This window comes from Oncorhynchus clarkii, chromosome 32 (genome assembly GCF_045791955.1).
Source record: "Oncorhynchus clarkii lewisi isolate Uvic-CL-2024 chromosome 32, UVic_Ocla_1.0, whole genome shotgun sequence".
NCBI classification, from domain to species: domain Eukaryota; kingdom Metazoa; phylum Chordata; class Actinopteri; order Salmoniformes; family Salmonidae; genus Oncorhynchus; species Oncorhynchus clarkii.
This window is the reverse complement of record NC_092178.1, coordinates 15,188,167-15,205,785: the sequence shown is the minus strand read 5'-3', so window position 1 is coordinate 15,205,785 and position 17,619 is coordinate 15,188,167. Positions and strand designations below refer to the sequence as shown.

General features: G+C 41.3%; 2 protein-coding genes across 3 annotated transcripts; both read left to right on the top strand.

Annotated features, from left to right (window-relative positions):
* LOC139391904 (cation channel sperm-associated auxiliary subunit TMEM249-like) lies at window positions 1–1,475 on the top strand. Its single transcript, XM_071139519.1, has 5 exons — window positions 1–112; window positions 254–354; window positions 594–786; window positions 972–1,057; window positions 1,329–1,475. The coding sequence occupies exons 1-5, from the start codon at window positions 1–3 to the stop codon at window positions 1,473–1,475; spliced, it is 639 nt and encodes a 212-aa protein (XP_070995620.1).
* Window positions 1,476–4,243: 2,768 nt separating this feature from the next.
* Window positions 4,244–17,276, top strand: LOC139392230 (regulation of nuclear pre-mRNA domain-containing protein 1A-like). Of its 2 annotated transcripts, none has more exons than XM_071140066.1 (7): window positions 4,244–4,553; window positions 6,925–7,054; window positions 7,164–7,270; window positions 7,575–7,669; window positions 8,034–8,160; window positions 11,134–11,309; window positions 13,736–17,276. In XM_071140066.1, the coding sequence occupies exons 1-7, from the start codon at window positions 4,403–4,405 to the stop codon at window positions 13,889–13,891; spliced, it is 942 nt and encodes a 313-aa protein (XP_070996167.1). In that variant the 5' UTR covers window positions 4,244–4,402; the 3' UTR covers window positions 13,892–17,276. The 2 variants fall into 2 exon arrangements, with proteins under 2 accessions (XP_070996167.1, XP_070996169.1); XM_071140068.1 differs by lacking the exon at window positions 13,736–17,276 and adding an exon at window positions 11,948–12,052.
* The last annotated feature ends 343 nt before the right edge of the window (window positions 17,277–17,619 follow it).

Genomic DNA, 17,619 nt, shown 5'->3' with positions numbered 1-17,619 from the left:
ATGACTATCGGGATTTTTGGCACGTGGGACCATCAGTTCAATGCCACTGAGCAAGCACTCACAGATAAGATCAAGAACAACCCTTGCTATCCATTCACTATAGTGAAGGACGGTAAGAGATCTATCGTTGACGTCTCTCATTTCTATTTAACTGTTCTTTTATTGCTATCTCAAATGATTTTGTTTCAGTTGATTTGTTTTCAAATGGTCCTTTGGTTGGTTTTCTGGTTGATGGTGATATGATTTGTTGCAGTGTTTGTTCTTGAATACCTGCATGAAAACATCTGGAAAGGTTCACTGCTACTGATCGCTTCCACCATTGGAACTGCCTGTTACATGAACATGGAGTTTGGGGTGTGTGAGTGCTCCCATGAAGAATAGGCACACAACCTGAAATTGCCTAACATGCTATTTCTCTTTTTTTAATATGGGTTGAAAAGGGAGAATTGTAAACACATCTCACATGTTTAGTTTTCCTTTTGTGAGCAGTTATAAATCTCATACCATTAACTGTTGTCCTAGTCCTTTCTTCAGTCGTTCTCCCTTCGACTGACCTTTACCATAACCTTTAATATTACCTCTTCCTGGATCAGGACCATCACAAGTATACTGGGTTCCTGGTGTTCAGCATGTGTCTCTCTCTGTGGCTGGTCTGTTCCGGGGCCTTCCGCCGGCGCCTGGTGATCGATCACAAGAAGAAGGAGTACCGCTACTACATCCACACACACCTACGCCACAGGGGCCCCTTGCACCAGATCTACATACGCATGATAGCGCAGAAGAGTGGTAAGGTCCTAGTACTGTTACTCCTTTTCTGTCAGTGGGGAATTGTGATCATTCATATCAGTCATGGGCTATTGGTGCTCAGATAATCAAAACAAAAGGGAAGAGATAGTTTGAATGGATGTCAAGTAAAAGGACTGATTTAAGTTTCAAGGCATTGCAGGCAAATGTTCATGACATAATTTCAGGACAGGTACTGCTGATGTACAAGCTGATGCTGAATGGATACAAGATTGAAGAGAGGGAACTCAGTGGCTTCTCAGAGAAATATGAGGTATCATTGCTGAGTAGAATTACTATTGCCACTATGTGACGAAACATCTCAGAATAGGATTGCTGATCTAGGATCTGTCCATATAATCCTATTCATTATGATCTAGAATAAAAAACTGATCCTAGATATGGGCCCTGGCCTACTTCTCATCAACCAATCATATATTTTAGTAAACATCTGACCATAATGTAGTATGTTGTCTATATCACTGCCCATTCCTTCCCTTGCTCATCCACTTATATTACAGAATATGTGTATATTTATTTCACAGCTGTTGGAGTGCCAGGGCAGGAGGATAGCGACAAAACTCAACCTCAATTACTTTGACTACCAGGACACTTCTAAACGCCACCTTGTCATCCACAGGCCCAAAATCATCCTGTCTGCTAACAATGATCGCAACAATCCACCTGTCTGAGGATGAGGAAGTTCCTCTGTGATCAATCACGTGGTGCTGTCAGTGTCCCTGCCATGTAGCCTTTACCCTATCCTTATTCCATAAACAGACCAAATTTAAATATTGTGTTTCTAACTGTAATCAAATGTCTCTGTGTCTTTTTCATGATAGTTTTCTGAAATATCTCTTGAAATCATTGATTTGGTCTTCATCCTGTAACACCAACACAGTTCTTGAGAATGTAAGAATGAAACACTAACAATGTTTTACTAGCCAGATCCCGCCTTCCTTCTAGAATGACCCAATGAAAATACAGAAACAGACATTCACATAAATTAACAGGGCCAGTGTGTTTATCGCAGCGCAGTGGTCTAAGGCAGTGCTTGGGGCATCACTACAGACACCCTGGTTCGAATCCAGGCTGTATCACATCTGGCTGTGATTGGAGTCCCAGCGGCGCACAATTGGCACAGCTTTGGCCGGGGTAGGCCATCATTGTAAATACAAATTTGTTTTTAAACTGACTTGCCTAGTTAAATGAAGGTTAAATAAAAAATGTATTAAAAAAATTCAGGGTTGCCATGTTTGTGATATTCTAGCCAATTGGGCTACTTTGAAAACGATGTCGCTGGTGAAAATCTATTGATCGTAGGGGGCGGGTTTTTGGAATAATTCTAAATTGCACTGCGGCTGCCATGGCATTTATCTTAAAAAATATGAATACAGTATATTTCATTGTGACCTGCTGCTGCTGACTATCAGGCAGTGACTAGGCTGTTACAGTGGAGGGGAGGGGGAGGGCCAGAGGGGTGTGTGTGTGCGTTGAGAGCACTGGTTGAGATAGTGCTGCTGCAGAGGCAGCTGAGTCACCGCGACAGAGCAACACGTCATGACAACTTTTTACCAGTTGTAGGTAGGCTATTTAGATATGTCATTATGGAGACATTATTTTTCCATAAAACATATTAACGCTTTAGAACTTACATAACAGCAACAAAGCATTGGAAAACGACTTCATCTGCATTGTTTGGGGTTTTAGGCTGGGTTCCTGTATAGCACTTTGTGACATCTGCTGATGTAAAAAAGGGCTTTATAAATACATTTGATTGATTGAGATACATTCTAAATTGCATTCTAATGCCAACTTTTCTCACGGATAACCGTGTCAAGCTAAGGGTTTTACTCGTGCTCAGTTCTAGGGTTTAAAATTGAAGTTATGGAACTCCCTCGCGTGCTTCTGTTATGGGGAAAAAGTCCACAATGAAAATGACATTAAATGTGGAGAATGATAGGGGACATTTGCATTTGTTGGCCATCAAGTAGGCTATTAATTGATATGCATTGTATAGCCTACCATTTGCTACAATAAATATGTTGAATTTACGATATCAATGGAATCATTGCAAATCAATTTGTGCCACTTGTGCAGCCCACCTGGAGCTGGTAAACGGTTTTAATAAATAGCCTATAACTCATTTATTGTTGTAGCCTTGTGTTATTATGCCATTGTTAATGGCCATATTTGGTTAATTAAATTGGAAGTCATCAATTGTGATCATGGTCACAGCTCTATCGCAAATGTATCAATCTCCACATTTAATGCCCGTTTCATTGTGGGCTTTTCCCTGAAATTAGATGTCTGCCTGACAGGGGCTATAGGCTACCTGCATCTAGCTCAGCAAACCATTGCAAAGTTGAATTGCAATTATAAACTCAGATATTAGTCAATAGCCTATGCCCATTGAAATAAAAAGACTCCCAATCATGGCCGGATGTGATTAAGCCTGGATTCGAACCAGTGCCACCTCTTGCACTGAGGTGCAGTGCCTTAGACTTCTGCGCCACTCAGGGGCCCAGCAAAGACAACGCAAGAGTGACTTCGGGACAAATCTCTGAATGTCCTTGAGTGGCTCAGCCAGAGCCTGGACTTGAACCTGATCGAAAATTCCTGGAGAGACCTGAAAATAGCTGTGGAGAGAGGCTCTCCATCCAACTTGACAGAACTTGAGAGGACCTGCAGAGAAGAATGGGAGAAACTCCCCAAATACAGGTGTGCCAAGCTTTTAGCTTCATACCCAAGAAGACTTGAGGCTGTAATCAAAGGTGCTTCAACAAAGTGCTGAGTAAAGGGTCTGAATTGTTATGTATATGTGATATTTCAGTTTTTTAATTTTATAAAATGTCTAAAAACCTGTTTTTTCTTTGTCATTATGGGGTGTGTTTTTTTTAATTGATGAAGGAAAAAACTATTTCATACATTTTTTAATAAGGCTGTAACTTAACAAAATGTGGAAAAAGTCAAGGGGTCTGAATACTTTCCGAATGCACTGTATATGGCCAATATACCACAGCTAAGGGCTATGTCTTAAGAACAACCCTTTGCTGTGGTATATTGGCCATATACCACACCTCCTCGGGCCTTATTGCTTAATCATAACAGTCAAAACAAATGAAATCAACATCCATTGATGGAAAATGATCTGGAGAGTTTAGTAAGTGTGATTTATATTTTCTCTTGCGACATATTCTTAAACTTGCAATAATTATTATTTTGATGGTAAACCGAAGTTTGCTTCTTAGTCTAGGTTGATAAAAATTACTTCGATATTCCTTTTTAATTTGCTTATAGAAAAATGGTTAATTGGATAAATGTGGCAACTCCTCTCTTGCTGCGAAATAACCATTTTGTGGGAGGGTATTCAGAGGTCATTAGTATATATACGTTTTAGCTAGACCTGGCAACCGTGGTGTATACTTTAGATACATTTTACTCTAATCAGACACAAATTACCCTGCGTCCGTCGGTAGTCACAGGGCGGTAGCTTTTGCACAACACATTGAGTGCTAGCTAGCTAGCTAGGTAGATTGCTAACCTTAGCTGTATGACCTAGCTAGCATCCAACATCTGGTAGAAAACTATTTTCTCATTATTTGACATTATCGTTGACATGTCGGCCTTTTCAGAGGCAGCTTTGGAAAAGAAACTATCGGAGCTTAGCAATTCCCAACAAAGTGTCCAGACTCTGTCACTGTGGCTTATCCATCATAGAAAACACTCGAAGACCATCGTCAACGTTTGGTTCAACGAATTGAAAAAAGGTAATGTTAGCTAGCTAAACTATATTAATCAATAATAACATTTATCTCCAAGTTTTGTTCAGTTAGCTAGGAATTAACGTAAACCGTCTATTAAGTGTAGCTAACGTTAGATAACATTTTATGTTTGTTTACTTGCAAAGGTTACTGTAGTGTAGCTAGCCAGCTCTTTCACACCACATCCCAACTAACGTCAGCTACTAGTTAGCTAACGATATGCCATTAACTTTTCTCTCATTTAAATGACGTCTAGCTACTGTAGCTAGATACTTTTTTTGCTAATAGTGTAGTTATTAATGCTTACTAACTAGCTAGTTAGCTTAACTTTAGTTGTTTAGCTAGCTAGCTCGCTCCTCTCCTACAGTGCCAGGGTGGGGTAGACGTCGTCACACGGTGGAGGCATGTCTACATTCAAGTGTAGAGGTTAACGATCACCCTGCTAAGCAAGGTCTTTGCTTGTATGGATAACTAGACTGATGCGAGGCCCCATTCAGGCCACTCAGCTGCCACCTAGCTACGTTAGCTCACAAGTCTAATCTTTTGTAAAGTTGAAATTTAGTTGGACTGCCTAGCTAATTTGTATATCAAAGTTACGTCATTGGAGTGATTGCTCAGATAGTGAACGAGAAGGCAGTAGCTACTAGTTAGTAATTTGAGTCCTAAAACCAGGCAGTCTTGTTACAGCTAAAGAGCCTTTCGCATTGGGACCCTACTTCACTGTCAGACATTTCCTAGTATGTTCAATTTAAAAGCAGGGTAAAGTAGCTAATCCACATGTGACCAAGGGTCAGCATTGCAGCCCATCATTGTTTACACATGCTTGTGTGTGCTGCATGCACCTGCTCATAAAGTGCCGATCCACGAACTTCTCTGCATCACTGCACATGAGCCATGGGCTATATCTGTGAAATAGGGTGACAGTTACATTAGTCTACCTATTTTACTCATCTAGGCCTACATTCCCTGCTTTGCCAATAAAAGTTCACAATAAAATGAAGACCTAGAAACACATATATGACCTTTGTATCTAAGGATTTCTCACACTACACTGCCACAAGGTCTCAATGTGTGAATACCTTTGGGAAACTGTTATATCTTCCAAATTGACGTGTAGAAAGATGCAGGGTGGCTTTCATGTTTTTGTTGTTGATTGAGCTCAGGTCATTTGTAGTGTTTTGCCATGTGAAATTGGTTATCAGATCACAGATGTTGAATGTGCATAAAATGTACCAGGGAATAGGACAATCTGCATTGGCATATATCTTACCTAGTGAAAGCAATATACCTGGTCAAATAAAGCTTTAAAAAACCCATCTGTTGTGTATGACATTAACTTACCTGTCTATCTTATCTGGCCTACTGCATAGATATAAATGTATGAGATCTGAGCTTGTGTGCTAGCTAGTTGGTAGATAGTGGTATTTTGATGCATGCTCTCGGTTTTCCTTTGGGTAAATTATATTTTCCTTTGGCCTAATGATATCCCAGTTGGCCCTCTGTATTTTGGGAGCTGCTGACTCTTCTCTGGACTGGGAATAGCATCGGATGTCATCTCATTTCTCTGCCTCGGAGGGTTCTCTGTAGCCGACTCGTGGACATAGTTGTGGTCACATTTTCTAGGTTTCTTATTTCCTGTTGTCATCGCTGTGCTTGGTGTTTGATGCTCACTAACCACAAATCACAAAAAGGGCTATCTCTGGCTTCAAGTCCTTACGAACAGCTACGAAGTCTGATTTTGTGCTGTGTACAGTCAGTGATTGTCTAAACCTCCAATTCACAGTTCAGTGTCGGTACATCAAAGCTGTGAGCCATTGCGAAGGATACATCTAGGCCCTCTTTATAGACTCTTGCGCATTAATGGAGCTGGGATTTAAATTAGAAGTGGTGTGCAGTTCCTAAAAGGTCCTCTTTTTCATAAGGGCTCCTTGTCACCATGGTGTGTGTGTGTACAGGGGGGAGTCATGTCACTTGGGGTTGATTTGCTCTCTCAATACATGAACCAGGGAGAAGCATGTGTTTCTTTGCTTAGCCTTGGAAAAAGAAAACCCCCTATCCGCCTAGAGACAGATCTTACTCATACAATAGAGCTATATAACAACACCTGTTTGTCATCTGCATTATGTGTGGGCTATGTAAATTAGGCTATATTATGCAGCGTCATACTTTTCTGCTCTTATAGTCAGCCTGTGCTTACGTGTTAAGGCCTAAGTGGGCTCTAAGTTAATGTTGTGTAGTATGCCTGAGTGTTAAGAAAGGTATACTGAGTTGAAGCCTAGCAGATGCATTTGTTGACACTTGCCTGTGTTGCTAGGCTTTGTATAGTTGAACTCTGCTCTAAATCAGTTTCCCACAGTTGACTGATCTGTGTCTGCAGCCAAGGTATCCAGGAAGCTCACCTTCCTCTACCTCGCCAACGACGTCATCCAGAACAGCAAGAAGAAAGGACCTGAGTTCACCCAGGACTTTGCTCCTGTCATTGTTGATGCCTTCAAACATGTGTCCAGGTGAGGGGTGAGATGCACAATTAAATCTGTCTCCCACTGTTTTCCGTACAGTAGTAGTTGGGGCATGAACCTGTTGATGGAAATTAGACGTGTGTATGTGTGCGTGCAGGGAAGGAGAGGACCCCTGTAAGAAACAGCTGGGCCGGGTTCTGTCCATCTGGCAGGAGAGGGCTGTGTATGAGAACAACCTGCTGGACCAGCTCTCACACGTCCTGTGTAAGTAGCCTCCTAACCAAGACACCTCCAGGTTTGTCTCACCACGCTCAGGGGCTTCCTCGTCTGAAAACGGGGTGCTTTCTCCCCTGTCCCGCCCTCCTGTCAAGCATACTATGTTTTCAGATCAGAGTAGATGGACTACTCTGATCTGAAAACATAGTATGCTTGACAGGAGGTATTGGCATTCCATAGTCATTACTTCACATATGTGAGCGTCAATAAAGGATGTGAAATAGTATCATGCCATCTTCTTTCCATCTCTCTCTGTTCCCATGATCTCTCACCCTGTATACATGTTCCACAGTGGGAGAGAAGAAGGCCAAGAAGAGGCCGTATGAGGAGATTCAACTGGACGACCAGGACTTGGCCTCCCAAAGCTCCCCCGCGGAGCCCCCACAGGTACAGGCCAACCCAACCCCTCACAGGGGGGTGTAATGGCTAGATTAATTTAACCAAACAGAGGTTATTTTTCATTGCATTTACCTCTTAGTATCCTACGTAACTTAATAGTTTTGGTAGTCACATGGCTTTGTTAAGACAAGTTGCCTTGTTAGTTCTTTGTTTTAGATGTTTGACCTACTTTCTAACTGCAATGTGGGACTATTCTCCTTTATCCCGCCTTCGCTGTCATTTCTTCCTTCTCCTTTCCTCTCCATTTTCCTGACCTCCCATTCCTTCACACTTTGCTCCCTCTCTCTCCTCACTCTCCCCTTCTTCTCTCTTTTTCTACCTCTCCTCTACCTGCCCCTCCCTTCCCCGTCAGACGGCAGAGTTAATCCGGGCCCTGCAGGAGCTTGAGAATGCAGCCTCTGGGGACTCAGCACTGCGACAGCGAATCTCCTCCTTGCCTGCTGAGGTGCAGGACACGTCACTGCTGCACAGGATCACAGGTAGGCCCTGGCACACACCTCTATCCCACACTCCCATTCGCTACAGTCAGCCATGCTCCAGAGAATGCTGTTGTTGGAAGGGGTGGCGTACAGGGTGCAGTTGACCCAGCTGTGTGTATAGCCTAGTTTTTGGAAGTGAATGGACCGTGTTAGTGCTGTCCTCTGGGGAAAAACAAAGACAGACACCATGCTACATATAAATACTACTTACAGTCAGTTAAACAAACCCAAAATGTTTTGTCACATACACCATATAGGTGCAGTGAAATGTGTTGTTTTACATGTAAGGCTCCCGAGTGGCACAGCGGTCTAAGGCACTGCATCTCAGTGCTAGAGGTGTCACTACAGACCCTGGTTTGATCCCGGGCTGTATCACAAACGGCCGTGATCGGGAGTCCCATAGTGCGGCGCACAATTGGCCCAGCGTCGTCCGGGTTAGGGTATGGTTTGGCCGGGGTAGGCCGTCAATGTAAAATAAGAATTTATTCTTAACCAACTTGCCGGGGCGGCAGGGTAGCCTAGTGGTTAGAGCGTTGGACTAGTAACTGGAAGGTTGCAAGTTCAAACCCCCGAGCTGACAAGGAACAAATCTGTCGTTCTGCCCCTGAACAGGCAGTTTAGTTAAATAAAGGTTAAATATATGTTGTTAAACATACTGGGCTTTATTTTAACAAACCTAACGCAATTGTAAATCTAAGTGCCGCCGGTAGCGCTATATGTTCAGGGTTGTGTCAGAAATATTTATGTTATTTTCACGTACAATTGGCGTTGGCGTGAAAGGGCTGGGTTTTGATGAATAAACACGGTGTGAGTGTGTCGAGGCCTCACTGGCCAATCAGAATGTGCGCCATGGCGAAATATGTGGTTTGCTTCAAGTTGTGTATTTATGGTCTTTTATGTATTTCCTTGGAATCAACTCCAATTCCAATGTTAGTCCGTTTTATAGTTTGTTAAATGGCTTACAGAAACTAAATAACAAAATGTAGACCAATCTTGGCTAAATAGTTAACATGAAGCCATTCGCAGTCCACATTGTTCTAAGTGGCTACAATAGCTGAGACACTGATATAGGGGCTAAGCCTACTGTAAATTGCGTTATGGCTGAGCATGGACATACTAAACATAGTAAAAAAACAAGATTAAATGCATTATTGATAAGGCCTAAAAAGAGAACAAGTAATTATAATCAAGTTCTAAACAAAACAACAGGCACCATAATTTCTCCCCGTGGGTATATAATATTAAAACAACGCAGACTATGGAGAGTTTAACACACATCCAAACTTTTTCACAGTGGCTGGACAAAGATCCACTATAAAGAGAAAGGGAGGATGTCCACTCACGTTATACTGCTCCCAAATAGGCCTATGTTTTATGAACATAATCGGAAACATCTTACAGATCAGATCACATTTTCACATCCCCAGAAGTTGCATGTGCACCACGGACGTGGTTACCATAAAACCAGGTGAATCATTGTAATAAGACTGCTTGTTTTGTTTTTGATTGTAATAAAAGTTCAATCTTTTTCTTTTTCTTTACAACAACAATGAATGAATGTAAACTCTAATGATAAAAAAGACACGCATTACTGTTGAACCAGCTTTAGTTATAGTAAGCCTATGGGCAGGCTTGGGTTTTGAACATATTAAACAGAAAACAAGCAATTGTTGCAGGTTACAGATAACTTCTTAATACGAGGTTCACCAGTATTCACCAAGGTTCTCTTTTCATGATGGTATGGACACGTAGGGTGGGCGGGGGGCACTTCCTAAACGGGACCTGCATGACTAAAATAATGTGGGCCTGCCTACAATGCATATATAGAAAGGGAATGTTAGATCACTGTTCTACTCCTCTCAAACATTATATTTGAATAAAGCTTTGGTGATTAAGATTTATTTCCCAGGGGTCTCAGGGGCCAAACTCTTTATCAACGGTCTTGTCTACTTCACGGTTGAGTTGGGCAGGATAACAAAAAAAAGCCTTCATTGAGAGGAGAGTCCGTTTTATAGTTTGTTAAATGGCTTACAGAAACGAAATAACAACATGTAGACCAATCTTGGCTAAATAGTTAACATGAAGCCATTTGCAGTCCACATTGTTCTAAGTGGCTAATGAAATGGGGGGGGACTTTTTTATGGTTCTAATTACAAAGTATAAAGGCACCAAAATCACATTAGGCTACTCTTGTTCAAATGGGCAGTGTGTGTCACAGCTGGATATGCTGTATCATAACCAACTGTGTTACCATTAAAACCAGCTTTTGGTTGATCTTAAGTATCCTATCAGCACTGCTTGAAAATAGAAACTTGGATCATGTTTTTAAGGACACACCTCAAATATTTCCACCCCTCCCATTTGAGCGTTAAGTAAGCTGATATAAGACAGGTAAATTGCCGTACCTGGCGTTAGGGATGGAAAATGCCAGTGCGGCAGTTTTTAAATGACGAAATTGCAAACTAACGTGCGTTTTAACACTAGCTCCACCTTAACGCCAGCCGAAAATAGAGCCCATTGTACATTAGTTGGCCACACAATTAACAAATCTCTCAATCACATGATAAGTCCCACCTCAGTCAACCACAACTGATGAAGGGCTGTTAGGTTGGGGATGTAATTTACCCAACAATGCTCATTGGACCCACACATGCACACAAGTATGTCTTACTATACTTGATTGGACCCATAACCCTAATTCTAACCCTAACCCTAACTCCTAAGGCTAAAATAGCCTTTTTACAAGTGAGGACCGGCAAAATGTGCCCACTTCTGAATTTTAGTTGGTTTGCTATTTTTGTGAGGACTTTTGGTACTCACAAGTATAGTAAAACGTGTGTGTGTGTATACACACACACACACACACACCAGTGCTTGATATCATTTGTCATCATTGAAGACAGTCAAATGTTGGATGAGATGTGCCCCAATGAACCATTCAACCATTCTGTCCCCCTCTTCTGTGTGTTTCAGATAAAGAGCAGGGTGAGCGCCTGTCCAGGCTGGTGGAGGAGGCGTGCATGCTGCTGGCGGACTTCAGCGGCCGTTTGGCGGCGGAGATCGACGACCGGCGGCAGCTTACGCGGACGCTCACCCTGTTTCTACACAGCCAGAGGGACGGCCTGGCGCAGAACGAGCAGAAACTAGAAGTAAATAATCACCTTTCTTTTTTCACTACACACCCTTTTCTATCATTCTCCATCTTCATTGTGTCTGTCTGTCTCGCATGTTGTTTCATTCACTCTTTGTGTGTTTCTGTTTTTGTAGCATGTATTTTCCTCTTGTAGCCCTGTATCATTTCACCCTTTCAAATGGTATGTTTTGCATCTCACCAATGGAATTGAACAAAGAATGCTCAAAATAGTGCTTGGCAAAAAGCAACTCTTCTGAAGAATATTAATATTCTGTGCCCTGCCAAAGAAAACATCCATGGGGCAAAATAGTTGTTCAGTTTAAACTAATTTGGTCTTTCCTAAACTTGACATAGACATGCTTAACTGGACCTTTCATGCAAATCCCACATTGTCAATGGGAGATTTGCACCATGGTTTGAGTTACATGTTTACCTCAAGATAGGATTCAAGTCATTATGCCTCTCTCCACTTATCAGTGGTGTCTTCCTCCCCCATGGTTACTTCAGGCCCTGAAGGCTTTAGCAAAGATGACATCTCACCCAATTGCTTGCAAAACGACAACACACTATTTCCATTGGTTTCTAATACACTGTGGAGAACAATTTACTGTTTTGTAATTGCTGAATGCTTAACTGTCCAGCCTTTACCCACAGGAACTGAGCAAGATCACGTCTCCTGGTCTCTGTATCTGCAGTGTATCTGCAATTCAACAAATCTCTCTTGTAATAAAGAAAAATAAATGAGAAATTAAAACTGAATCTGTGAGTGCTGTTATTTGATGCTACTTGTGTTTGTACTGGTGGGGGTTGCATTGCATTACTCCAGTCCAATTTGATTGACTTTACTTTTGAGTGTCATTATATTAAATACATATTCAGCATAAAAACAATCAAACTTCACCTGCTATGTTATTACATAAGACATACGTTTTTTTTCCATAACTAAAACACATTTTTAAAACCCAGCTTTGGTAGTCATTCAAGAACAGATACTTTACATTGCAAATAGTCAGTGAGGTCATGAAGAAAAATGTACTTGAATGCTATTAAAATGTGTACTCTTAACAGTAGCCTAAAATGTACAATATGAGTCAAATGTCTTATGCCTCTTAAACATTTGGAAACTCAGCGCACACAACGCACACAGACAGGCCCATGTGACATTTGTCCATTTATTTGAAATGAAGTGCATTCACAGATGGCTAGAGTGTTATGAACTGAATCTAAAGTTCAAAATAATATTCTTACTCATACTGGGGTACTTAAAATGCCATTGAAGGTATTTTCAGAAAGTGTAAATTATATTCATAGTTTGATCTTTTTTTTTTTACTGGTCTGCAAATATGATTTTGGTTTCTTCTCAATTTGAATTGTCAAGCCCCTGAACCAGGGGTGGGCAACTCTGGTCCTGGAGGGCTGCAGTATGGGAAGTATTTTGATCCCGCTCAGCACTAACACACCAAATCATCCCTTGTAATAATAAAAGTCATCCATATGAATTTGGACCACAATGAGTTTAAATCAGGTGTGTTAGCCTGGCTGGAATAAAAAGCGGAACTCTGCAGCTCCCCAGGACTAGATTTGTCCACCACCAGTTCTAAACACATGCCTTCTAGTGATGGCTCTTTTGGCTTTGACTATTTTCTGGCTCACCTTGTACTCTGGGTTCAGGGTGGCTTTACTCCCCCACATTGAGGCTATGGGTTAACGACATGACGGGGTCAATGCTAGCGAAGGGGAGTCTGACACTTCAATTGCTAAGGGGTTGTTTGTCAAACTGGGTCTTGGTTACAGGCCTTAGCATATCCTTGACGTGCCTATAAGGTTGAATTTCTCCCATACTGTACTATTGATTTGGCTTTAATGCTTATTTGAATATTTAGATTAGTCACACTGCCCTAAAAATAGATAAGGAAACGCCTCTGTTTTTCTCTGTAGTAAATAAATGAATGGATCGAACACTACTATTTCTGTGACTTGAAATGTAATGAAAGGATTTCATAGCTCACAACTTTAAAGACGGAATGGTTATAGTAAAGGTCTAGTAAATATTTACCTTGTCATCCCTCTGTGATCCTGATGTGAGAGGTTGATGTAGGATGATGATGATTTTTAGTAAAAAATAAACAAAATACTAACACACACTAATAATATAAGACCACCTACAACTCACTTTTTCATTCAAAATGTTATATTTTAGCCACTTATAAAAGTAAATAGGGGTTCACAATGAAACCAGAAATGAGTTAACTCTGATGTGTCCAAGTTCCTCTGTAAATCCTCCCTTACCTAACCATTGTGCTACAAGGTTCACAATGAGCTACAAGGTTTACAGTGAACTCCAAAATGATGTCTAACAATTGAACAGCATATCCAACTCCAATTCTAATGTTGTACAAAAAAATTTCACATTATTCCTCACACCTATTCTTGTTGTTTCAGGAGTACAAGCGCAAGCTGGCGCGGGTGACCCAGGTACGGAAGGATCTGCGTTCTCATCTCAGCAACCTACCAGACCTCTCTGTGCTCCCCAGTGTGACCGGTGGACATTTGCACCTGCCCTCGTCTGGCGTCGAGCTTTATGACCCCACAGCCTGACAGCTCACCTGTGTTTCCCATCTCTGACCGACCATCCACCCTCTGATTGACACATCTCTCGCCCTATCATTTAACTTGTGGACATCACTTCACTTCGTGGACATCAGAGTCACTTAGTAACCTTTGACTGACGTATCTCCCAACCTATCATTGGCCATATGCATCTTGCCATTGTGCTACTGTTTGACTGCTCTCTCATCCAATCTTTCCACATGTAGTCCTATTTATCAAATTTCTCTCTTACCCATCATCATGTAACCCTCCCTTTGTAACAGTATATCTCCCTCCTTTTCGCCAAGGATCCCTCGTATTCTCTTCACAATAGATCACTCTTATTGGTACAGTATTCGGAAAGTATTCAGACCACTTGACATTCTAAAATTGATAAAATTGTTTTTGACCCTCATCAAGCTACACACAATAGCCCATAATGCCAAAGCAAAAACAGGTTTTTAGAAATATTTGCAAATGTATTAGAAATAAATAAATTGACAAATAAATTGAAATATGACATTTACATAAGTATTCAGACCCTTTACTCAGTACTTTGTTGAAGAACCTTTGGCGATTACAGCCTTGAGACTTTTTGGTATGATGCTACGAGCTTGGCACACCTGTATTTGGGGAGTTTCTCCCATTCTCTGCAGATCCTCTCAAGCTCTGTCAGGTTGGATGGGGAGCATTGCTGCACAGCTATTTTCAGGTCTCTCCAGAGATTTTACATCGGGTTCAGGTCCGGGCTCTGGCTGGGCCACTCAAGGACATTCAGAGACTTGTCCCAAAGCTTAGGGTCATTGTTCTGTTGGAAGGTGAACCTTCGCCCCCAGTCTGAAGTCCTGAGTACACTGGAGCAAGTTTTCATCAAGGATCTCTCTCGTTCATCTTTCCCTTGATCCTGACATCCCCACAGCATGATGCTGCCACCACCATGCTTCACCATTGGGATGGCGCCAGGTTTCCTCCAGACGTGACGGTTGGCATTCAGGCCAAAGAGTTCAATCTTGCTTTCATCAGACCAGAGAATCTGGTTTCTCATGGTCTGAGAGTCCTTTAGGTGCCTTTTGACAAACTCCAAGAGGGCTGTAACGTGCCTTTTACTGAGGGGTGGCTTCCATCTGGCCACTCTCCATAAAGGCCTGATTGGTGGAGCGCTGCAAAGATGGTTGTCCTTCTGGAAGGTTCTCCCATTTCCACAGAGGAACTTTGCAGCTCTGTCAGAGTGACCATAGGATTCATGGTCACCTCCCTGACCAAGGCCCTTCTCCCCCGATTGCTCAGTTTGGCCGGGTGGCCAGCTCTATGAAGAGTCTTGGTGGTTCCAAACTCCTATTCAAGAATGATGGAGGCCACTGTGTTCTTGGGAACCTTGAATGCTTCATAAATATTTGGTTCCCTTCCCCAGATCTGTGCCTCGACACAATCATGTCTCGGAGCTCTATGGACAATTCCTTCGATCTCATGGCTTGGTTTTTGCTCTGACATGCACTGTGGGACCTTATATAGACAGTTGTGTGCCTTTCCAAATCATGTCCAATCAATTGAATTTACCACAGGTGGACTCCAAGTTGTAGAATCATCTCAAGGATGATCAATGGAAACAGGATGCACCTGAGCTCAATTTGGAGTCTCATAGCAAAGGGTCTGATTACTTATGTAAATACGTTTTATATATATTTATATATAGATACATTTGCAAAAATGTAGAAAAACCTGTTTTCGCTTTGTCATTGTGGGGTTTTATGTGTAGATTGCTGAGGGAAAAAATTATTTAATCCATTTTAAAATAAGGCTGTAACGTAACAAAATGTGGGAAAAAATCAATGGGCCTGAATACTTTCCGAATGCACTGTATCATTTGCGTCCACATCTAATGCTATTAAATGAAGGGTATGGCCAATGTTTTCCATACCTAATGCACTCTCTTTCTTCCCACCTGCTCTTCCTCTGAATACATATACTGATTTGGTGATCCCCCTTGGCTTTCACTGACAGTGTTCCCATGCAGAGGATGGTGGTGGGAGGAGCTATAGGAAGACAGGCTCGTTGTAATGGCTGGAATGGAATAATTGGAACGGAGTCAAACGTGGTTTTCATATGTTTGATGCTGTTCCATTTATTCCATTCCAGCCATTAAAATGAGCCCATCCTCCTATAGCTCTTCCCACCAGCCTCCTCTGTTCCCATGATATTCCTCTTCTGTTTCCCCTATCCGCCTAACCCCAAACTCCTCAAAATGGCCGGAAAGATATTGTTGTGATATTATTTTTGTATTTATAGTGAATTTAGATAGCACCGGAAATTGTATATTGCAGTAGTCCCAATGCATACATCCCCTCAGTTTGGTATCATTATAATCAGCTGCAGTATTTTGATAACGAACAATTATCATCTTTATGCGTTCTTTTATAACTGCTCTAAGTCGATTCCCATTATGTGGACACAGCTCATTAGGTTTTAGATCTTGTTCTCGGGGGCTTCACTAATAGCAGGGACTGTTACTATTCAAGTTCTATATAAATGGCCTTAAAATAATTAAGCCTGTTCAGAAAAGTTATTTTGTCCAGATTTAATTGTGAAATCAGGTTGAAAAGGAAATGGACAAGTTGGAAAATGTAAAAGTAACATGTTTGAATATGTTTGACTTTTTTTGAGAAAGCTCTTAGGGAAACAAAAACGTTCATTGTAAACATTGTTCTTAAAGCAGTAACGAATTTCTTTCTTTGTTTTAGCACATAGACAAAGTTGCATGTAAATCCTAGGAACTAATTGTTTTTTATCTGTCAGTCTTGTATCGTCATTATGGACTGGCCAAGACACACTCTTTAAAAAAATGGTTCTGGATACAACCAAAAAGGGTACTATGCTTGCTTCCAATATGGCACCCCTTAATGTTCTATATAGAACTGAAATTGGTTCCCTATATGGAACCCATTTTGGTTCAGTGAAGAACCCCATATATATGGGGTGCCATATACAGTATGAAGCAAGAAATAGAACCCTTTTCGGTTCTATCCAGAACCTTTTTTTCTAAGAGTGCATGGTAGTCATTCCAAAAAAAAATGCCTGGGTCTCATTGCAGATGCATCTCTATAGAAGTTAGATGTCTCCGTAATAGTTGAAGCCTTTCCCATATTGGAACAAGCAAGTGGAGACATCAGTGTTGTATGCTCTTTTACCGTATTCCCTACTGCCCCCTGGTTATAACCTCTACTGAAGGTTCTTCAGCCGCCTGTGACAGCTATGCTCTTTGAAGAACTTGAAGGGGAACACTTTGCTAAACTACTCCGTATAACTTATGTCAATGATTTGTAAGTCTTCATTGAAACACAAATTGTTGTAATGTGTTGTTCTCAGAACCCAATAAACAGCCAAACATAGGAGAATTTATCAAGATGTATGGTTATTTTGTCTGCATCAATCCAGCATTATTTATTTTTGGGGTGATTATTATTTGTAGTTTTAAAATGTGTATGTGGTACACATTAACACAATATACTTATAGTGACAAATAATGCCCTCTAGAAATACTGTGCTTTTGACTCTGTACTGGTACTCCCTGTATATAGCCATGGTATTTTTACTCATTGTTATTCATCATGTATTTATTCCTCGTGTCACTATTTCTGTTTTATCTTTAACTCTGTATTGTTGGAAAAGGACCTGTAAGCATTTTACAGTTAGTCTAGACCAGTTGTTTTACGAAGCATGTGACAAATACAATTTGATTT

Coding starts and splice junctions, on each gene's coding strand:
- LOC139391904 (XM_071139519.1), top strand. CDS start 1: ATGACTATCGGGATTTTTGGCACGTGGGACCATCAGTTCAATGCCACT. Junction 113..253: donor ATTCACTATAGTGAAGGACG/GTAAGAGATCTA, acceptor GATTTGTTGCAG/TGTTTGTTCTTGAATACCTG. Junction 787..971: donor CATGATAGCGCAGAAGAGTG/GTAAGGTCCTAG, acceptor ACATAATTTCAG/GACAGGTACTGCTGATGTAC.
- LOC139392230 (XM_071140066.1), top strand. CDS start 4,403: ATGTCGGCCTTTTCAGAGGCAGCTTTGGAAAAGAAACTATCGGAGCTT. Junction 7,271..7,574: donor CCAGCTCTCACACGTCCTGT/GTAAGTAGCCTC, acceptor CATGTTCCACAG/TGGGAGAGAAGAAGGCCAAG. Junction 7,670..8,033: donor CCCCCGCGGAGCCCCCACAG/GTACAGGCCAAC, acceptor CTTCCCCGTCAG/ACGGCAGAGTTAATCCGGGC.